Source organism: Phyllostomus discolor, chromosome 2 (assembly GCF_004126475.2).
Source record: "Phyllostomus discolor isolate MPI-MPIP mPhyDis1 chromosome 2, mPhyDis1.pri.v3, whole genome shotgun sequence".
Taxonomy (NCBI): domain Eukaryota; kingdom Metazoa; phylum Chordata; class Mammalia; order Chiroptera; family Phyllostomidae; genus Phyllostomus; species Phyllostomus discolor.
In genome coordinates this window covers 195,572,947-195,595,197 of record NC_040904.2, presented here as the reverse complement: position 1 = coordinate 195,595,197, position 22,251 = coordinate 195,572,947, and the positions used below count along the sequence as shown (strand labels likewise).

Below are 22,251 nucleotides of genomic sequence, written 5' to 3'. Positions count from 1 at the left end.
CGAGAGCAGGAAGGCAGTTCGGGCAGTTCCCAAAGAGGAGCCCTCTGAGCCTCACTCTGCAAAGGGGCCCTTGTGTCCCAGTTGGGGGTGCCAGGGGCCCACTGTATAACTGGTGTTCCCTGGACGAAATTCTATGTAAAATATAATGTTTTTAAAAGAGTCAGTTGTAAGAATTTTACTTTGAAGTTTATCTGTTGTTGAAAGTGGGAGGGTGCACAAAATAACTTTTTTCCCACCTTCTCAATTCCTCTAGGTAGGATAATAATTAAATTAACAGGAGACAGATTAGCAGAGGGGGATGTCCAGAACCTATTACGGTGTACATGCAGGGGTGCCATAATGTCTGAGAACCGAAGAGGCTTTAGGCAATTGAGGTTTATATGCCATTCCGGACAAAGGAGAAGGGGGACAGAGGTCTGGGGTTTCAAAGGAAAAGGCAGGCATTGCTAAGCCTTTTTAATTAGCTCTTTCTTCTGAGCTCCCTACTTCAATAATCCACAGAATCCTTCTTAACATAATATTCTAGGGAAACCGCCAGTAATCCATCAGAACTGGCATGCAGGCAAGGGAAAACTTACCCGGCATGTTTGTCCTAACGGGACAGAAACTTTTAGAAGGAACACCAAAGAAATGCTGAAGACACAGCAGTGAACCAGGAATGCCAAAATGAAGTTACAGAAGAATTCCAGGTATTTAAAGAGCAAAGGCAGATGACAGGGTAGGCACGTCTACCTAAATGTTGATTCTACCTGATTCTAGCACGTCAACGCAGCTCAATACTGACCCAGAGCCTTAAACATCTTAATTCTGTGGACTTCTGGTCACCCCAGGCCGAGGTGCCCAGACCCCAGTAGGAGCTGGTCTCTGCCCTCAAGGCATATATGCAACAGCGATGGGCAGAGAAAGAGTGACACCTTTTATCTCTTTTGAATAGTTCGTTTTCATTGCATTTTTTTCCATCACCATTCATCCCTCCTACTCAGCCCTCTTCCACCTCTGCCCACCCCTTTCCCCTGGCCCTCAATCAGCGCACTGTTGTCGGTGTCCATGTGTCCTCTCTGTTTTTCACTCGATCCCTCGCCCCTCCCCAGAGGTCGCAGCCTGCTCTCAACGAGTCTGTGTCTTTTTTGCTTGTTAGTTCAGTTTATTCATTAAATTCCATATATGAGTGAAATCATATAGTATTTGTCTTTCTCTGACTGGTTTTTTGCACTTAGAATAATGTTCCCCAGGTCCACCATACTATCACAAAAGGTATGATTTTCTTCTTTTTTATGGCCAAGTATTATTCCATTGTCTAAATGTACCACAGCATTTTTATCCAGTCATCTACTAATGGAAGCGTGATGCCTTTTAAAGAAACACTGCGGCCAAGGCAGTTAAAAACAGGGAGGAAAGGGATCCCTCTGGTTGGGGGATCCTCAGGGCAAGTTGCCTGAAGGAAGCAGACCAGAGGAAGGACCTTGAAGGAGGGGGAAGAGGAGATGGGAAGACAAGGGGCCGAGAACACTGTGCCAGCTGAGGGAAAGTGCTTAAGCAAAGGCATGGAATCAGGGAAGCCAGCCCGATTCCAAGAGTATGTCCGGGGGTGGAGCAGGGGAGTGGCAGGTGAAAGGCAGAGTCATTTTTGTGGAGGCCGGGAAGAGGGTTTGTCCTCCTGAGTCACGACGCAGAGATCGGCTGCTTGGAAGGTGGAATGTCTCCGGGAATCCACCGGAGAAGACTCTCAGGAGGCCTTGGAGAAAGCCTGCTCTCTCCCCGTCTTTTTAGCCCTGCTTCTCTGCATTTTTGTATCTTCGCTCATGCTGCTCCCTTCTCCAGAAATGCCTTTCCCTCCTACTCTGCCCAGCAAACTCCTACTGATCCTTAAAGTCCCAGCACAAAGTTCACCTCTTCTCTGAAGAGTTCCTGACTCCCTTACGTAGGTATCAATCCCTCCAAAGTGCTCCCACCACTCCTGGTCCATTCTTTGTGTGTGTGTGACATATACCGACGTTCTGTTCACCATTCGTCTGTCTGCCTCCCCATATTAGTCTGTGATCTCCTGGAGGTCGGGGACTGTCTCTTATTCTAGGAATAGGACGATCCCTCATACTAGGAATGCATATTCTATACACTAGGAATACATATTCTCTACACATTGCACAAATGAACACTGCCAATCAGTAAGTGTGGAAGGAAGGGAGGGGGGAGGAAGAAAAAAGGAAAGGAAGAAGGAAGAAAGCATTAGTTCTGATCTAAGGTACTGGCAACTGTGCCCAGTGGCCTGGCCTCCTGGTTTTATCTGCCTCGCATGCCCTGGTGCCTCCCAGACTGAGCCCTCAATTTCCCCTCTGCCCCAGTCTGGGCCAAGGAAGACTCTCCTCCTTTCAACTGCCCCATAAGCGCCTGCTAGCGCCTCATTAACCCAGATGGCTCAGCCCTGCCCTGAGAGATGTCAGGCAGAGCTCAGGGTTCCTGTGAGGGAGGGCAGAAGAGACTTGGAGCCCCCTATGCCAGCCCTGCAAAGTTACCCTCCTGCTGTATCAGAGAGAAGCTTTTGATCCTCAGAGCTCTGATCTCCGACAGACACCTGCTCATCAGCTGTGGGGTTGAGCCGGGGGCCTGATGAGGGGTATCTACTCTGGGAGAAAAACTGAGGCATGGAGAAGGGACAAGACTCAAGCTAAAGATGTTAGGAAAGCCCTGGCTGGTGTGGCTCAGTGGATTGAGTGCCAGCCTGCAAACCAAAGGGTTGCCAGTTCGATGCCCAGTCAGGGCACCTGCCTGGGTTGTAGGCCAGGTCCCCACTAGGGGGTGAGCAAGAGGCACCCACACATTGATGTTTCTCTCCCTCTCTTTCTCCCTTCTCCTCTGTCTAAAAATAAATAAATAAATAAATTTTTAAAAGATGTGAGGTAAGTCTGGGACCAGCCAGAAAGAAAGACAATTATCCAATAAAAAAAAAAAATAAAAAAAAATAAAAAATAAAAAAAAAGAAAGACAATTATCCAGGTCCCCTGTCTAGGGCAAGGGCCAGGTGCTCCCCAGGGCCACTCAGAGGGGCCAACCCACCAACCTCCTAATTCTTCAGGCTTCATTCATCTCCCTCAGCTGTGTTCCCCTCAGCCCATCATGTGTGTCTTCTCTCCATGACTCAGAAGGGGCTGGGGGACACGGAGGCTGTGACAGTCTGACAAGCAGGCCAGAACAGAACCAACCGGGAGTCCCTTATCCCAGCCCACACACATACCAGCCACACCTCCAGCTTTAAGACTCCAGCTTTCCTGGGAACCTCTCCTCCCAGGGAGGCTGTGCCCCGGGAGGCTGAAGACAGGCCCTGGGGCAGCAGGTGGAGATTGGATCCCAGCCTGGAGGGAAGTGGAAAGGTTAATGCTTCCCAAGTCCACCCTGCCATCTAGCCAGCTCACCCTAGGGTGCTGTGAGTCCAGGCTTGTCTCTGGTGTTCTCTCAATTTCAATTTCCCTCTTACTCCTTCCATCTCCTTCAGGGAGACATTGGGAGGAGAATCTAGGGATCCTTGGCACCAGCTCTCTCCAGGGCATCATTTAATACTACCAGTAATCACCACCTCCTGGTTTATTATTAGCTCTTTTTCCCTCATTGCTACCCTTGTCATTCCAGGATCAACTGCAGGCTTGCTTGCTCTCTCTCTCTCTCTCTCTCTCTCTCTCTCAACAACCACAGAAAACAGGGTAACAATAAAAGACACACACACACTATGAATGGGAAGAGAAAAAGGCTTTTCTCCACTGTAGCTCCTGCCCCGACACCCTCCGAGCCCCTGGGAGGAAGGCAGCAGGAGGCAGGATTCAGGGGCAAGAGGTACAGAGAACTCTTCTGAACCAACAGAGCAATCACACACCAGCAAGCTCAGAAAAAGAGAATATTGAAGGGCAATGAGGAAGGCAGGCAAAATTAGAAATCAACAAATGTGAAAGACTCCTCTCCCAAACAAAATAGAGTTATTGGAGTGAGGACTAAAACATTTCTGTTTATTTAGGTGTTGAACACAAGGAGGGGACCAAAAATAACCAGAACTTATTTATAAAAAAGTTGTGTATTTCTTCTCACGTGTTCAAACTTGGTCACCTTCCAAGTGCTCTCTGTTTGATGCAACACACCCACCGAGACGCTTTCCCACTGCTCAAAACAGTTTTTGAACTCTTCGATTTTGATGCCTTTTAGTGCTTCTGCCATTTTTTGTTTCACCTCTTCTCTGTCGGCAAAATGTTTCCCTTTGAGGATTTTTTTCTTCCGGGGAGAAACAAAAAAAGTCACTGGAAAGATCGGGTAAATGGGGAGGGTGGGCCATAGGGGTCATGCCATTTTTTTTGGTCAAAAACTGCTAGACACTCAGGGCAGTGTGGGCAGGCGGGCTCACCCATAGTGAAATGGGCAAATGCTTTGAGTCTTCCAAAAAAAAAAAATGCACCGAGACTGAACGCAGCCTCTCACAATGACACCAGCTGGCACACTGATACAGATGGGTTCCCAGAGCACTCACCTAGTGGGGGAAACCTGTACTACAAGGGGCTCACCCTCCAGATCATTCCTATTTGGGGGGTTCCTCCTTGTGGGACCCCCCCAAAATACCAGACAGGAGAGGAGAGTGGAGATCTTTCTCCTAGTGACATGAGATTATGCTTTTGAAAGTGTTTTGTGAATTTCAGAAAACTCTACACATGGAAGAAGTTGTATCAGTCTTGGCCTAGCCAGTTCGCAGGAGGAAGACCACAGGAGGGGGTGTGGGGGGGCACTCAGACCCACCTGCCCCCATCCCAGGGTCTTTGGCTTCAGGATGGTGAGATTACAATGATCACACGTTTGTGGGCACTTCTGATTCCCGATACCGACCGCTTCTGTGGTGATTTAGGGATGTGAAAATGCGGCCTTTTCATGCTGTGCCCAGCAGGTGCCCTTCCTTGAACAGGTCTGTTTCAGCAGCTGCTGTGGGTGCTGGGACAGCCCCTGTGAACCCTGGGCTGTGCCCGTTTGCCATGCAGTGTGAAGGGCCCCCATCTGACGCTCCTGTCCTCCCACCCCCGTCCCAGGTAAGTGGAGAAGTGTTGGGTCAGGAGCCCGGGCCCCCGGTGGAGTCCCTAGACCAAAGGCCAAGTTCGGCCTTCCACAGATGACCAGGGCAGTGAGAGATAAGGGTCACACTTTGGACTCCAAGCCAGAGAGCCTCACCAGGGCCCTAGGGTCTCTGGGCCACGAGTCCCTTCTGTTGGCTGCCCCGCTCCCCTACCTGGTTAAATGAGGAAGACATGGCAGCGGGAGGAGGAGGAACATCCCCCTCGCCGCGGCCCCCAGCGCCCCCAGCGCCCCCAGCGCACCGGGATTTAGGCCTCATTACTCCGGCGCCTCCAGGGGGTCTGGCCGAGAGGGGTGCACCCGAAGGTGCACGCGCGGCTCCGGCCTTCTGCTTTGGCTGGGTGGGTGGTGAGCTCAGGTGCAAAGGAAAGAGGGGAACGGGAACCCGGCGAAGCGAGCTCTCCTTCCCGGGAGGGTGGTGGCTGCGTCTCGAGCAGGGACTCCTCAGGCCCTAAGGCTCCACGGGCGTCCTCCCTGCGCGGCGGGTCCGGTGCCCACGGTGAGAGGGAGGTGCCTCCCTGCGTCCCCGCCCCTCCCTCGCCACCTTCCCTCCCGCCCGGCCCTGCGCTGCGCTGCCCGGGTCCTGCGGGCCGCTCGGTCCCAGACCCAGGCCGGGCAGCGGGGCTGGCATCGCTGAGCCAGCCGTCGGCAACTGTGAGCCCGGTGGTCGAGGGCGGCAGCGTGGCGGGCTGGCGCCGGGACACCTGTAAACACAGGTAAGCGAACAGGGGGCGGGGAGGACGGGGGCGCGGGGGTGAGAGACGCTGGGAAGCCGGGTCAAAGATCAAAAAGACCGCGGGTGAGAAGAGAACGAGGGAAGACAGAGCCCCTGGAGGGAGAAGTACAGGGAGACAGGGACTGCTTTTCTCCCCTGCTCAAAAATCAGAGACAAAGTAGGGGAGGGAGGATCAGGGGTCGCAGGCCCACCTGGAGGGGAACCAGTAGCTGCTTAAGAGGCCTCTTCCATTCAGGCCCTGCCCACTCAGAGGGTGGGCCCTCTACCCAGGTGGAGGGGGAAGGGATGGAGCCCCATGCCTGGCCCCCAGCTCCACCGAGCTGGCCCCAGAGGCTGGGAACGACCAAAGGTAGCCCAAGACCACAGAGACCCTCCTTCCGCCTGGCTGAACTCTAAGGCCATCGGCTTGATGGCTGTCCCTCCCGCATGTCCTTGTCTGTAGTCAGGAGGGTCCCCAGGGAAGGGGTGGGCAACCTTTTCAGTGCAGGGCCAGATAGGAAGTCTTTTAGATGTTGAAGTGTACGCATTCGGTCTCTGTCGGAATACCTGAAAAGCAGTAGCAGACCCCCAGCAAACCCGTAGATGTGACTGTGTGCCCGTAAACTTCCCTTATGGGCGCTGAAATGTGAGTTCTGTATCATTTTTCTGTGTAATGAAATAGTATTCTTCTTTTGATTGTGTTCAGCTACTGAAACATGTAAAAAGCATTGTCAGCCTACAGGCTGTACAGAAACAGGTGGCAGGTCCGGGCAGCCTCCTGTGCTGTCCCCAGCCCCCCCCCACCCCCCCCACCCCCGCAGCTTTTCTCTGGACTGTGTTTGGAGAAAGGGAGGCTGGAACTAGGCGCCAAGGGAATCCCCCACCTGGGGGCATCCAGGAGCCTGGGGACTTGTCTATTGCCCTTGCTCCCAGCTACTCTCAGGACCACAGCATCATCTGAGGCCAGTGCGGGGCCTTACCCACCCCCTGTTCACACAAGTGCTCGTCTGTGCTTCTCCCACCCCTACCGAGTCACAGACAGATGAGGCAGCCATGCTCTCCCGACAAATGGCCAAGCCCATGACCCTCCCCCTCCTCCCTCCCACCCCTCCTCCTCCCCTCCCACCTTGGTCTAGGGCCTGGTGTCACCCACCTATCAAGGCTGGCCCTTCCATCATCCCTTCATTTTTCTCTTTGCAGCCTCAGGGGACCCCCTTTCTCCTGGACCTTGGAGCTATGAACATTTGGAGGTGACCCAGGACAGAAGCAATGCAGGCTTTTGGTTCTCCATATGAGGGTCTCCTCCGAACACTTTGGGACTCCCACGCGGAGTCGTATGGGGGCCAGCATCCGGTGTCTGCCCAGAGCACTGCTGTCAGTCTCTATCCCCGACGAGGCCCCATGCTGGTGAGTCCAGGCTGTGCCCCAAAGGTGACCTGGGTGGGGCAGGAGGGAGGACACCCCAGCTTTCAAGTCCCTGCCTTTTATAGGTTCGTGGGCTGCTCTATTCCTATCCCTTGCCCTACCTTCTTTCCTGGGTTGGGAGACAGAGGGAGGCCGTGCTGGGCCACGCTCCCAGGACTCCACACCCATCCCGGGCAGATGGGGCCCTGGCGGCAGAGAGCCAGGAGAAGCCAGGCCCTCAGAGGAGGTGCTGTTAGACAGGTCTGAGGCAGGGAGCCGTGGAGCTCCGCCAAGCCTTGGGGATGGCCCCTTGCAGGCTCCCACCTCCCTATGGGAGGAGTCTGTGGGCTCTGAGTCAGGGCTGGAAGAAGAGCAAAGGTTCACCGTGTCCCTACGCTGAAAGTGGGGAGGGGTGTGGGGGCTCCCTGGGCTCCACCCTCCTGGCCTGCCTCCAGTGCTGACCAGTGAAAGGGGTGTGGAGGCCAGCGGTCTTTCCCTCAGCCTCCAGGCTTCCCTCCACCTTGAGAGCCATTCTGCTTCCAGCTGGAGGTGTCCTCAGTCTTGCTGGAGGAAAATTTGGTCCGAGGACACAGGGAGGACGGCTGAGGACTCTCCCAGGCTGAGGGCAGAAAGGGAGAATAGGAAGTCTGTGAGGGTAAATCAGGCCACAGGCTGATCAAGGAATGTGACCAGGCCTGTCCAGGAGGAGACTTGTGGCCATGGCCTCGACCTCTCACACGGAAGGGCAGCTGCTCCCCACAGGATGGGACACAGGCCTCCTGCCCGTGGGGGGGTGGGGGAGCTGCACAAGTGTGTGCCCGCATCCCCACGGACAAGGGGGTTTGTTCACAAACCAGGGAAGCTGTGAGGGGCCCAGATAGAGCGTGCAGCGGGCCCCGTGCGTGCAAGCCTGTGGCACAGGGAGCGCACATGAGTGGGCGGGTATGGGGGGACACACTCCAGAGCCCAGGCGTGTGCGTACCTGTGCACTGCTCTGCAGGAGGTCCCTCCTTCTGCCCCTGGGCCCACTCGAGGAGCCAGCTTGGCATGTCCCTGCCCAACCCAGTTGGCCTCTCTGGCAGCAGCCACTGTGACTCAGGGCAGGAGCGGCTCACACCAAACTGGTTTGAGGGGAGAAGTGAGTCAGCTGAGCTTACCACGGGTGGGGGGGTGCCATCTGGAGCGAAGACTGGCCCCCGCTACCCCCCTGGGCCTTCTGGGGGAAGGGAGGCAACACCCCCAGAACTCGCTCTGCTCTTCCCTCAGGATCCCAGTCGCACACACCTCCACGACTACGTCCCCTTTGGCAAGGGTTCTGGCCAGGCCCGAGCCCAGTCTCCCGCGAGGCTGCGAGAATCGGAGCCTGAGAAGAGGCATGGAGGCCATTTTGGGGCTGGCCCACCTCACTCCCCCAAGCTCAAGGTAAGGGGTCCCCCTGCTCCCACCTGCAGGCTCACAGCCTGAGCTGCGACGTCCTCCACAGACGTCCGAGCTGAGAGCTCAGGCAGCCCCTCCAATAAGCCGCCTGGCTCTGTCTGGAGACCTTCTCAGGAAAACATCCCTGAGCTGTGCCACCTCATAAAAATGTCCACATTATGGGCCAATGTCAAAATGCTACCCGAGACCACTGGTTTCGTAAGTCCTGTTCTGGTTCTCCACCTGAAGGTCCCTGTGAAGGGTTCTGTCTCAGAAGACCCCTTGGAAGGCACCTTCCCGGCCAGGGAGCCCAGGGCAGACCCCTCTATCCAAGGACCTTTCTGCAGACCGCAGTGCCTCTCCGTCCACGTTCCAGTGACGCCCTTGTCCCTGTAATCCCAGCTGGAGGTCCATCCCTGTCCCCCAGGCTTCCACGTCCTCACGCACACTCAGTGCTCTCTCACACACACACACACACACACACACACACAGACACGTGCAGTCCTCCCTGGGCCCCGTTGGGCTGGGCATCCCAGGCATGGCCACAACTGATCCCCTTCTCAACTCCACCAGGAAGTCACGAAGGCCCGGGAGCTGGAGATGAGGCTGTACACCTTCAGCATGTTCGGGATGCCCCGCCTGCCCCCTGAGGACCGGCAGCACTGGGAGATCGGAAAGGGCAGCGACAGCAGCCTGACCATCGAGAAGTCCTGGAAGGAGCTGGTGCCTGCGCACAAGGTGGGCCTGCAACACAGCGTCTGTCCCCGTGGGGTCACAGACACAAATACACACATCTCACCTCTGCCTCCTCCCGAGGGAAAGGCCTCAGGTCACAGGGGAAAGCATTTGGAAACATTTTGCTCTAGGTTCGAATCCCAGCTCTGTCACTTACTAGTGAGACCTTGGTCATGGCCGCAAACCGCACTGAGCCTCAGTCGCCTTACCTGCAAAACAGGGACGACACCTATACACTGGAGGGTTGGTCTGAGGATTGAAAAGTCATCTATGAAGTAGATCCAGTCGCGTTTCACAAATGGTAGCTGCTGTTCTTGTTGTTGATCCCCAACTGAACCAGCCCCATCCCCACCCCAGGAGATGAGCCGGGAGCTTTGCCACCAACAAGAAGCACTCTGGGAGTTGCTGACCACAGAGCTGATTTACATACAAAAGCTCAAGATCATGACCGATGTGAGTCTCCCTCAGTCCCAGCCCTGGCCCCGTCCTCAACCATATAATCACTCATCTTCCCCAGTCCTCCCAGGCCAGAGGGACAGGGTTGCTGGGGGAGGGAGGGGCGAGATCCCAGGAGATCCCCATGATCTGAGACCTTCCCGGGATCTTGGGAGGGAGGTGAGCAGCACTGAAGTTGGGGTGGTGATACGTTAGAAGGCTAGGCTGAGAGGAAGAGGTCAGGCGCTGACACCGTCTTCTCTCCCTGCTCTAGCTTCTAGCGGCCGGTTTGCTGAACTTGCAGCGAGTAGGACTGCTGACAGAAGTGAGTGGGAGCTCAGGAGGGTAGCCCTTTACATCCCAAGCTCTGAGCCCCAGGAGTGGGGGCGGGGAAGGAGGTTCGGGGTGGGGTCTCAGAGAGCCCTCCAGGCTGCCCAGCCTGACTTTCTCCTGCTCCCTATTCTAGGACGCCACCTGCCCTCCTTACTCGCCTTCTCGCTCTAGACCCCAAGCAGTCCGCAGCTTCTGCACCCCACCCCCATCCCCACCATCCAAGTTTAGCCATTCTTGCTTGTCCAAGGCCAATGCTGCCTAACAGTGACCTGCCAAGGCACGTTGCTAAATTCTGCTCCCTCCTCCAGGTGCCAGTTGAGACCCTGTTCGGAAATGTCCCCAGCCTGATTCGCGCCCACCAGAGCTTTTGGGAAGAGGTGCTGAAGCCCACCCTGGAGAAGACCCGGGCCTCGGGCCTGCCCCTGGACCCTGTCAGCATGCAAGACGGCTTCCTGGCGGTGAGGCATGGCCAAGGGCTGGGTGAGGCGGGCCTGCAAGAGCCCGGGGGCCCCTGTCTGCAGGGCATGTCTGTGCAACTGGGATCCTTCCATGGCTTGAGGGGGTCCAAGGGCACAACCCCTACCCCAAAATATCACCTCACCCCCTGCCCTGCACTCAACAAGTATGACCTCTGTTCTAGAGGCTCTTTGGGCTTCCGGAGACCCTTATGACGTGAAAGTGCAACTGTCTCAGGGAAGAGTTACACTAAGCTCTTACCAACGATAAATTCTTACTTCTTAGCCAGACATCCATTGACAAACAGCTGGGAGTGAGAACAGGGCCTGGGGGAGGTGTCCCCTAGGGGGCTGGGGAGGGCATGTAGAAGGCCACAGAGGGAGGTCCTGGGAGCGTGGAGAAGTGTAACAAGAGAAAGCAGGAAATCCAGGACCACACTTTCTTCCTCAGTTCTCTCTAGCCAGGAATATGTGGGCCTTGCAGAGTTGGAATGGAATGGGGTCAAAAGGTGGGGAGACAGTCTCCTGGGAGCCTTAGGTGGCCGCCTTCAGCAGGACAGGGCTTCTGGGCAAGCCTCAGCTCCTCACCCCTCCGCCCGGTGAAACGGGACCTGCAGTGTCCTGAAACGTTCCAGCTGAATTATTGATGGCAGGAGTACATTCAGAGGGCAGGGCACAGCGGGGGCTGTGGGCAGGAGCTCAGAGAACAGCAGTAGGTTGACCTCTCCAGTCTTTAACTCCTCCTTGAAATCCAGAGAGGGGGGCTGGCAGTCATGGGAGGTAGGGATCGGCAGGGGCTAAGGGGTCTATTGGAGGCTGTCCCCATCACCTACCCCACCCCCTACCCCTGCTACCCGTGTTCTGCAGCCAAAGCCTGTATCTCATGACCTTCTTCCCCTGCCTGCTCCCCGCCCCACCCATCTGTCCCTCCAGTTCAGCCAGAGGTTCCAGCCCTATGTCCAGTACTGCCTGAAAGTGAAGCAGACCATGGCTTATGCCCGGGAGCAGCAAGACAATAACCCTCTCTTCCGTACCTTCGTGCAGGTGGGAGAGGGGGCTCCAGGAAGGCAGATGGGTGGACCTAGACAACTAGGCTCCCTCCCTTCCCAGTCTCCAGGGATTGGGAGTCCGTCACTAGGGTGGGGCAGGTGGGGGCTTGCAGACTGCTGACCCCTGCCCACCTTCCCTGGCAGTGGTGTGAGAAGCACAAGCGCTCGGGGAGGCAGATGCTGGGTGACCTACTCATCAAGCCCCACCAGCGCATCACCAAGTACCCCCTGCTGCTGCAGGCCGTGCTCAAGAGGAGCCCTGAGACACGAGCCCGAGAGGCCCTGAACGCTATGGTAGGGGGGCTGGCAGGGCCGGCATCCTTTGGAGTTGGGGGCTGGTGTGTGGGAACTGCTCTCCAGGAACTCTTGAGGGTCTCTTTTCTTGCATGCACGTGACAGCGTGGCACTGACCGGCCAGCCTAAGTTCGATTGCTCCGGTTGTCAGACTGGGCAGGATGAGCAGGGCGAGGAGCTGAGCTGCTCCTCCTTCCGCACCCCACCCTCACCTAGATTGCAGCTGTGGAGTCGTTCCTGAGACACATCAATAAGCAGGTCCGCCAGGGCGAGGAGCAGGAGAGCTTGAAGGCTGCAGCTCAGCGCATTGGGCCCTACGAGGTGCTGGAGCCGTCCAGTGACGAGATGGAGAAGGTGACCGAGGGAAGGGGCTCAGAGAAAGCAAGGTCCCCAGGAAAATGGATGAATCGGAAGCCTGGAGGGAAGGGACAGAGGTGCCAGAGGGGGGTGTATCCATCATTCCTTCCCAGTGGTGAGGGTCCCGGGAGCAGGGTTCAAAAGAGCAGAAAGGCCCTGGCTGGTGTAGCTCAGTGGATTGAGCTCGGGCTGCAAACTAAAGTGTCACAGGTTCAATTCCCAGTCAGGGCACATGCCTGGGTTGTAGGCCATGGCCCCCAGCAACCGCACATTGATGTTCCTCTCTCTCTCTCTCTCTTTCTCCCTTCCTTCCCTCTCTAAAAATAAGTAAATAAAATCTTTAAAAAAAAAAAAGTAGAAAGGAGGCACTGGAACCACTTCCTCTCCCTCTAAGCAGAGGACTGACGGGAAGAGACAGTGCTGGGACAGAACAAAGAACCACCTTGGCTGGGAGGTGGTCACAAGCCCTACCTAGGCCCCTGACCCTCTCCTCTCTGTGTCCCCCAGAACCTGCGTCCATTCTCCAGCCTGGACCTGCTGTCCCCCATGCTGGGCGTTGCTCCTGAGCACACCAGGCAGCTGCTGCTGGAGGGGCCCGTGAGAGTGAAGGAGGGGCGAGAAGGGAAGGTGAGGAGCAGTGGGCAGGAGCAGAGAAGATGAGAGGTGGATTGAAGAGAAGGGAGAGATGATGGGAGGTAGGACAAGAGTCAGATAAGCTGGAAATGGGAGAAAGGTGTGTGCGTGTTTGTTTGTGTGTGTCCATATTTGCGTATTTTGTGTGTGTGTCTGTGTCACTTCTATGTATACGGGGAAGAGGACATGGTTCTGGCGAAAGCTCTGTTTCTGTGGCTGAGTCAGACGCTTTCCCTGCCTGTAAAGGGAGAGAAGGGACCAAGCTGACACTCGCTCCAGCTCCAGCGTTCCACAGCTGTGCACGTGTGCACCCACGCGTGCGCACTTAGGCATGAGCCCCAGTCCCTGTCCCACCCTTCCCCCTGATCCAGTTGACCCTGCCTCTTTCTCCTGCGCACGCCCCCAGCTGGACGCCTACCTGTTCCTCTTCTCTGACGTGCTCCTGGTGACCAAGCCCCAACGCAAGGCAGACAAAGCCAAGGTTATCCGCCCCCCCTTCATGCTGGAGAAGCTTGTGTGCCGACCACTCCGAGACCCTAGTATGTCTCTCCTGCCAGGACCTTGTTCTTCTCCTTCCCTCTTGGCAAGGGGAAAGAGGAGTCGGGATGGGGTTCCAAAACAGTCCAGCCCCTGAAACAGACCTTCTCCTCCACCAGACAGCTTCCTGGCGATCCACCTTACTGACTTCCAGTGCGTCTCCAGTGCCCTCATCGTGCACTGCTCCAGCGCTTCAGACTGTGCCAGGTGGCTAGAGAAGACCCAGCAGGCCCAGGTATGTGAGAGCCAAGAGTGGGGAGGGGCGGCCAGGTCCCTAGAGCTCAGAAACTGGAGCACCGAGGGGAAGAGGAGGCGAGGGAGGCTGGAGTGCATGCAGATTCAGGCTGTCCTCAGGAGGGAGACACAGCCTGGACCACCCATCCATAAGAGCACGGAAGAGTGCCTTGAGCCAGTGGCTCAGTGGCTCAGCCAGCCCCGCGAGAGCCCAAGACAGCATCCCCCTGAAGGCTTCTATACCCTGAAACAATTCATCTCCGAACTTCATCCTCCTTCCAACAGACGTAAATGGGGCCCCTGCTAGCTGCAGGCACTAGCTAGGTGCTAGGGAATCAGAAAGGAGTAAAACATTCCTGTCCTCAAAGAATGCGCACTGCAGCCTAGCTAGACAAATTAGTGTAGGGACGCAGAAACCTGCCTACATAGGAACTTGGACCAGAAGGGAATCATTCGCTCTACCTGGTGGGAAAGGGACAGCCCAGAGAGAGGGTATTCCGAGAAGCCTTCACAGAGCGGCTCTTCTCAGAGCACCATTTGCGGGCATCTAGGTGTATCTCAGGAATGCAGGGAGGGAAGGAAAGGTGTTTCAAATGGAGAAGCGGAATGTGCAAAGGTCAAAGATATGAAACACGTGTATGTGTGTGTGTGTGTGTATGTTGAGAGACGCACAGGTATCACTAGGACATAAAGCACAGAGCAGGCACAGCGTCAGAGAGGCTGGGAGGTAGGCACCGCCAGCGTGCCCATCGTAAGGAACTTGAACTTTGTCTTTCAGATGACAGGGAACCAGCGAAGGTGTTAAGCAGGGAAGTGACGTGGGCAGATTTATGTGATTAATGCTAGAAGAATTCAGTAGAGACAGCCAGTTGGAGCTGTATTGACACCACAAACTGGGTGGCTTAAAGAAACAGAAGCTCATTCTTTCCCGGTTCTGGAGGCCAGCGTTGGAAGTCAAGGTGTCAGCCTGCCACGCTTCTTCTCCAAGGCTCTAAGGGGGAGTCCTTCCTTGCCTCTTCCAGCTTCCGGGTGTTCCTTGGCTTTTCCACCCCCGCCCCTGTCTTTTCACCATCGCTGTGTCCAAATTTCCCTCTCCCATCTTTTATGAAGACACTGGTCATTAGATTTAGAGCCCACCCTAAATCCAGGATGATGTCACCTTGAGATCCTTAACTCAGGATCTTTGCACCCTCTTTCCAAATAAGGTCACAGTCACAGGTCCTGGGAGTTAGGACCCAGATTTATCTTTCTGGGGCCACTGTTCAACCCACTGCAGAAGCAGAATGACCAGAGGAGGGTGGGGATTTGAGTTTGGCTTTTAAGGGTGGGAAGACTGTGAGCAGAAGAGTCAAGGAGTAGTCGGGCTGGGTTTGTTTGGGGAGGTGACCGTGGCGGTCTGAGCCTGGAGCAAAGCGTTTATGTGAGCCAGTGATGGAGGGGCCAGGCTCTGCAGGACCCCAAGTGCTGCAGTGTGGACTGGACGACACTAGACTGAACTGGGTTGACAAGAGAAAGCTGCCATAGATTCTTAGCAAGGGAAGGCCAAGGTGAAATCAGTGTGCGCTGTCTTGAATTGTAAGGTGGCAGTGGTAGGTGGGTGGGAGAGGGGGAGACTGGTGGCAGGAGATTTACTCCACTACTTCAGGTGTGAAACATTGAGAGTTAGTGCCACGGCCTTAGGGACACCTTAAGGGAGGAAGGAAAGGAGGGAGGGAAGGAGGGAGGGGAAAATAGGAACTAAAGGAGAGACAGCCCTGGCTGGTATTGCTCAGTGGATTGAGCACCGGCCTGCAAACCTAAAGGTTGCTGGTTCAATTCCCAGTCAGGGCAAATGCCTGGGTTGTGGGCCAAGTCCCCAGCTGGGGGTGTGCAAGAGGCAACCGATCTACATATCTCTCACACAGTGATGTTTCTCTCCCTCTCTTTCTTCCCTTCCCCTCTCTCTAAAAAAAAACAGAAGTAAATATATAAAAATCTTTAAATTAGGGAAACTGGTTAAAAGCTATACCGAATGCATGAAAATCTAGGCTCAAGTACCAGGTTCACCTCTCACTAGCTGGGTGATCTTGGATGAGTTATGTGGCCTCCCTAGGCTTCCATGTCTTCACCTGCAAGTGGATATAAATAGTAGCAGTCCTTGCTTCCTAGGGATGACTCAAAGATCACTCAGATTAAGCGCGCAGCACGGTGCCAGCTCTAGGGAAAAGCTCCGGAACACTTCCACAGAGAGAAAGGACAGTTTGCTTCCCGGGCTCCTGCTTGAAAGACTGCTTGGGCAATGGTGCCCATGACAGAAATGAAATCTTTAGAAAGGGTTACCTGTTTGTCTAGCTGTTGTTTCCTGGGAGGTGTTGTTTCCTAGAGTAGCCATACTCAGTTTTAAGCAGAAGTACTTTGGAAATGCATCAGTGGGAGACAGCCAAGTGCAGATATCTTGGAGGCTTGTGGAAATTCGGAAACACACACCTGGAGTTCATGTGAGAAATGAGGATAAACTACGAAAGCTACCAGGAAAATAAATCTTAAAAGTTCTTATTACAAGGGAAAAAATTTAATAGTGTATGATGAGGGGTGTTAACTAGACTTATGGTGGTGACCATTTCATAATACATAGATGTATATTGAATCCTTACCTTGTACACCTGAAACTAACATAATGTTATATGTCAATTATACGTCAATTTTAAAAACACAAGAGGCATTTTGAACAAGAAAAGAAATCTTATTGTAGACTATTTCTAAAAAATACAACTTCATTATTTTTAACGTGTTTTAAATCAAATTAGCGTTCTTCATAGGGCTTGCTTTAATGAGTAGATAACAATGATTCGTCACTAGCACATTAGTCAATTAGGGCCTCTGAAACCTTTGAGAATATGTGAGGAGTCTGTTCTTTAAACAATTTTTTAAAGATTTTATTTATTTATTTTTAGAGAGGGAAGGGAGGGAGAAAGAGAGAGAGAAACATCAATGTGCGATTGCTGGGGACCGTGACCTACAACCCAGGCATGTGCCCTAATTGGGAATCGAACCTGCGATGCTTTGGTTCGCAGCCTGCACTCAATCCACTGAGCTACACCAGCCAGGGCTTTAAACAATTTTTAAGCATTCATTCATTATCCTCTCTGTGATATCGTATCATAATGTGGACAGCTTATTTGAGAAAGGGAAAACCAGAGCTTAGTCTCTGTGTAAATAGTGTATTAAAAATTTTGAATTAGGAAAGCAAAAAAAGAAATATGAGGTTTTTGCTGTTAAAAAAAAAAAGAATGAATCAGGGATGAAAGGCAGAACCTTAAGATAGCGTGTCCTCGGCCACTTCCCTAAATACCTAAACAGGAAGGTGCGGGTTCCCAGGAAGGCAGAGGCGGGGGACAGGGGCGGAGGTGGGGCGGTTTTCACGGCGAGAGTGGTCTCCACCTGGCCTGCCCATGCCCACTCCTAGTGCCCTGTATCCGTGTGACGGGTGCCTTCCCTCTACGCCACCCTCCCCAGCACAAACACTGTCCGCACGCTGGCTGTGCCAGCTGACGACAGACACCACGCGGGCGGTCCGTTGAGATGTACTGCAGGCTGGGCAGGAACAGGGAAGAGCACAAACCGGAGACAGGCCCCAGCCTCTCCAGGGCAGGAGGTGGGGGCCCTACCAGCAGGCAGCCTCTCGTCCTCACCACTCCCACCATCAGAACTCTCTCCTGTCCCTTTGGTTCTGGGTCCCAGGGCGATGCCGGCCCCCCTTCTTCTTTCCGATCCCCCAGGGGACCGCTAAAAATTGGTGGTACTTTATTATGCAAAATAATTTAGCCCCCAGAAGTCTCACTCCTAGCTCATAGAGAAAAGGAAGCCACTTCTGATGCGGAAAGCACAGGGTCTCCCTTTGTGAACAAAGAACTGAAGCTTTGAGATTAGTTTGCCCTGCTGGTATCTCACACCAGATTCTTCTTTCAGAGTCCCTGCCTCCATCACCGTCAGTCTGTGTGAACTGCAGAGGGCAGTGGGGTGTCTGCTGGGCCTGAGACAGCAACCCCCAGGGGTCAGATGATTTTTTCTCCCCCTCACAGTAACAGAGATGATTTATCCCTAGTGGGTCTACCCACCATGGCTTAAGCTTTTAGGGAAAAGGAGCTTCTCAAGGGAAGAGAGACTGAATCTTGGGAAATGCCCATATTTAGGGAATGAGAAGAGGAAAAGGCACCAGGGACAGGAACAGAAAGAGCTGTCAGAGACGAAGGCCAAGAAATGAGAGGGGAGGGGCCGGGCTCTGAGGACTCCCAGCCCGGCTCCGGTTATCTGTTCTCGGAGGATTACCTCAGCTCAGTCCCCATCCGGGGAATTGCACTGATAAAGAGAACTGTCATGCAAGATAGTTTAGAGAATTATGTAAACTGTTTGGCCCAGGCCCAGCACTTAATGGGCGCTCCATAAATGTTTGTTATTGTCGGGTGGTCAGCGGTGCCCGGGCCTGGATGCTGATTGGGCAAGGGCCTCAGCGTCTGGAGGACTTTGAAAGGGATGCCCGTGACCCCGGGGCAGCGGGAGAGGAGGCATTTCCTCTTGAGGCTTCAGTTTTCCACCCAGGCAAAGGAAAGGAAGAAGAGTTGAACCTCCCTCCTTCCCCCCACCCCCGCTTTGTGGGGGTGTCACCTTCTGGCTCTGGCACCAGCCTCGTCTTCCTTTCCCACCCTGCCCCCAACATGACTCCCCTCTCATCCAAGCTGAACAAACCCTCCCTGGGTTGCTGGAGAGGCTTGGGGTGGCTGGGAGCCCTTCGAACAGCCCCAGCCGCCCTGCACCTGAGATCCCTGCCTCCCTGCTTCTTCCTGGGGCAGGGCCTGAGGCACGTTTAGTGGAGATGCTGGTAGTGGGTGTTCCTTACACACACCCCCACTCCCTCCAGCTCTTTTCTTCCACACACTATCCCTATTCTGAACATCCCAAACACAAAACTGAACTTGGGTCTTGTGGAGCCAAAGGGCCTGAAATCTCAGCAGGATAAGCAGGCTGCTCTGGCCCCTTCCTAGCCCCAAGAGTGGCCCCTCCCACACTGCACACAGCTGGGAGATGCAGTCTGGGGACAGGGAGAGGTCCCAGGCCTTGGCCTGGTGTTGGTTTCCTGCCCCCAGGCACCATCACCCCTTGCTCTGGCCAACAGACCAAATCTTATGAGGCTGCTAAGAATCCTTGCAATGTTTTCTCACTCATGAGACTGAGCACTGGCAAGCACCCTGGGCAAGGAAAATGGGAAAGAGAAGCCCAGGTCACACTGATGTCATTTTCCTCTCCCTGTTCGCCATTTCTCCAACATGTCTCTTACTGGCCCAGCTACCCACTGTGTTTCTGGAGGAGCTTGAGGAAGGTCCAGGTGCCCAAGAGTTGCTGGTTCAGATACATGAAGCAGGAAGACACTCAAAATGCTTAGCATGGGCATCGGCCAGATAGAGTGGGGTGTTGGAAAGGGGGGTTTTCGAGGTCTCCTGCTGTGCCTGATGTTATCCCTCCAGCTGCCTGGTCTTGGGGGGCAGGGTAGTCCCAAGGAAGGGAGGTGGGAGGCTCAGGCAGCAGCCCTTTGCTGACCAGCATGAAAGTACTTCAGGATTTTCACAACGACAGGTCCATCTAGTGAGCACTGACCTCAGCGCTGCCTGCAGCGGCCACCACTCCCTGCTTTGCCAAGCCTCTGCCTTCAGCCTCTCCGAGGTCCTGCTGCCTTCCCTCCTGCTCCCCAGCAAGCGCTGCCCTATCATAACTACCTACGCACCCTTTCAGGCTGCCCTGAAAACAGTGCAGCTACTGCTCTGGGACTCACAGGGAAAGGCCCAGTCCCAGGCCTGTTTCTCTCTACCTGTGTGACCTTGAGCAAGTGCCTTCAGCTTTCCAAGTCTTGTTTGCTCATCTGTAAAATGGGCTGCTATCCATGCCTTCACCCTGCAGAGTGATGGTGTGTCTCAAAGGACTGTGTGCACGTGGAGGTGCTCTGAAAACCACTTCTCGGATGTCACTATTTTATTCTGATGACATCTCCATGGAAATGTTGAGGAAGACAGAACATAAAATGTATCCTCTCCCCACACCTTTTGAGACACAGTCTTGCTTTCATCTTGGAAGGACAGCAGAGTGTTCAGCACAGGACAAAGCCTGCCCCAACCCACTTTTGTCGCAGGAAGAAGAGTAACCTGAGGACCCAGGACTTATACCACCATCACCACCAATCATGGAGGACTTCCTGAAGGAGGGGGCAGGCCAGCTAGCTAGAGGGCTTGCCAATGGGGGGCACAAGAAGCAGGAATAACTATGCATGGAGGAAAGGGGGCCTTCTGCTCAGCCCACCCACCCCCAGGACCAGCTCAAGACTTCAAATCCTGGTTCTATCCCACTTTCTTATGGCATGATCTTGGCAGTTACTCACCTCAGTCTCCATTTCTCAGTAGCAAAGTCAGAGAAAGAATAAGTATCGGGTTAAATGAGGTAGTGTATATGAAGCACTTGGCCCAGTACCTGGCATTCAGCAAGTGCACAATAACTGAGGATCTTACCTTCCCACCCCAGGCCACCCTGCAAAAGCTGAAGGCAGAAGAATACGTCCAACAGAAGAGGGAGCTCCTGGCCCTCTACAGGGACAGGGACCAGGAGTCTCTGGGCACGAGGCCCTCCACACCTTCCCCAGAGGGCTCTCAGAGCAGCGTGGAGGGGAGGTAAGACCCACCATAAGCTCTCCCACAGTAAGTGGGCTGCAGGCAGGGAGGGAGGGAAGAGGAACCCACAAGGCTGAAAAATGGTACAGTAGCTCTTGGGGGGGATTAGGAATAGCCTGAGGAACCCATGCCTCAGGTGGACAGCAGAGTGGCACCAGCTGTGCTAAAAGCCTCCTGACACAGTCAAAGTCAGCCTTCCCAGGGCCGGTGCCGGCCAAAAGAAAGGCCTGAACTCCCTGAGAGGGGCAGGCTCCCCAGGCTAGGAATGGAGAATGAAGTCCAGTCTGGACTTGCAGAATCTTGGAGCTGCAGGGACCAGCTAAGTCCAAATCCCCAGAGGGTGAGCAGTTCATCCTGAACAGGGGGAGCTGTCCAATAGCATGCTCTTAAGTAGGGGGGAAAAAGATCCATCAGTGGGAGGAACCTCAGGAGATGTCAGGAACCCCCACAGAAAATACCTGGGTGTTTACATCACACAAGGGCCTGGACCAGGTGGCTAAAATGTCTTAGAGGAGCTTACAGTCCAACCAGAGAAATGATAAAAACAGCGCAGTGCAAAGGTGAAATCAACTTAAGTTTGGAGGGGCTATTTCTGAATAGGGTGATCAAGAGATACTTCCTGGGCTTGAACTTGACCCCTTAGCACCTGACTCTGACCCCTCATTAATTTGTAGGACTCTCGACTTCTCTGCTGTCATCCCCCATCTGGTGGTGACAGAAGACTCGGATGACGACAGTCGCTCGGTACCAGATGACGCCTCAGACTCTGGCTACAGCACTCTGATCCCCATCTCTTCCAAGGGGTCTCACTCCCCGCTGAGCCGCCTACGCCCGTGGGCCCTTCGGCGGCACCCTTGCCACACCTTCTCGGCCCTGGACCTCCGGGATGTTACTTTGCGCCCCCAGCCTTCCGACCCCCAAGCTCCCCAGCGCCGAAGCACGCCCGTACTGCCAGGGGAAGCTGTCCGAAGAGGAGGCAGTCTTCCCCGGGGAGAACCGCCAGCCTGGTCTGAGGAAGAAGACGGGCCCTCGGCGGGAGAGAACGTGGTCGTGGAGACCTTGCAGAGGGCCCGACTTCGGGGGCAGCTCCCACGCTCCCCCACCCACACTGACTCTGCTGGGGGAAGCCCCTGGGCATCCTCAGAGGACGAGGAAGAGGGGCCCCTCTTCCTAGGACACAGCCGTACGCCCTCCCCTCGCCCCCTCAGGGCTGAGGACATGCTCAGGGAGATCCGGGAGGAGCTGGCCAGCCAAAGGATTGAGGGCGCCTCAGAACCTATTAGGGACAGCAGGCCTCGGAAGCTGACTCGGGTCCAACTGCAGAGGATGCGCGGGCCCCACATCATACAGCTGGACACCCCGCTGTCCACATCGTAAGTGCTGAAAGGAAGGTGGCGTGGGAAGGAGCAGAGGGGAAGGCCAGTGTGGAGTAGGAGGGGGTGTCAGGCTAGGAGGTTGGTGGGGAGGGGTCGGTACAGAAGGAGGGCAGTGCCAGAGCAGGGGCCATGGCAGGGAAGGGCCCTCAGCCTCACTCTTCACCCCACGTCTGCCTTCTCCTAACACCCACCTCCCTTCTTTTCAGGGAGGTGTGAGGAACACTCAGGACTTTGGCCGTTGCTCCCTGAGGAAATCCCCCAAGAGTGCTGGTCACCACCCCCACCCTGGGACTCCACCTCAAGGTCCACTCTCCCCATGAAGCCTGGTTCAGGGTTCCCTGTGCTTCCTGCTCTAACAACTCTGGGGATCAAAGCTGTGCATTTGTGTCCCAGAGACACCCAAACCCCACATAAACTTGTGCATAAACATGACTGCCCAGTCAGCGCCAGGTGAGGGTGGGAAGAACCTGGGGTGTGAGTGGCAGAGTG

At 54.8% G+C, this 22,251-nt stretch overlaps 1 protein-coding gene across 4 annotated transcripts; it reads left to right on the top strand.

The window, feature by feature from the left end:
• Positions 1-5,633: 5,633 nt before the first annotated feature.
• PLEKHG6 (pleckstrin homology and RhoGEF domain containing G6) lies at positions 5,634-22,189 on the top strand. 4 transcript variants are annotated; one of them, XM_036017325.1, is made up of 17 exons: positions 5,635-5,813; positions 5,984-6,086; positions 7,013-7,219; positions 8,483-8,638; positions 9,206-9,370; positions 9,725-9,820; positions 10,077-10,127; positions 10,444-10,593; positions 11,524-11,634; positions 11,784-11,933; positions 12,150-12,287; positions 12,798-12,917; positions 13,330-13,462; positions 13,580-13,695; positions 20,241-20,386; positions 21,061-21,759; positions 21,969-22,189. In XM_036017325.1, the coding sequence occupies exons 3-17, from the start codon at positions 7,082-7,084 to the stop codon at positions 21,976-21,978; spliced, it is 2,379 nt and encodes a 792-aa protein (XP_035873218.1). In that variant the 5' UTR covers positions 5,635-5,813; positions 5,984-6,086; positions 7,013-7,081; the 3' UTR covers positions 21,979-22,189. The 4 variants fall into 4 exon arrangements, with proteins under 4 accessions (XP_028388520.1, XP_035873218.1, XP_035873217.1 ...); XM_036017324.1 differs by lacking the exon at positions 5,984-6,086; XM_036017326.1 differs by lacking the exons at positions 5,635-5,813; positions 5,984-6,086 and adding an exon at positions 6,788-6,811.
• Positions 22,190-22,251: the final 62 nt, after the last annotated feature.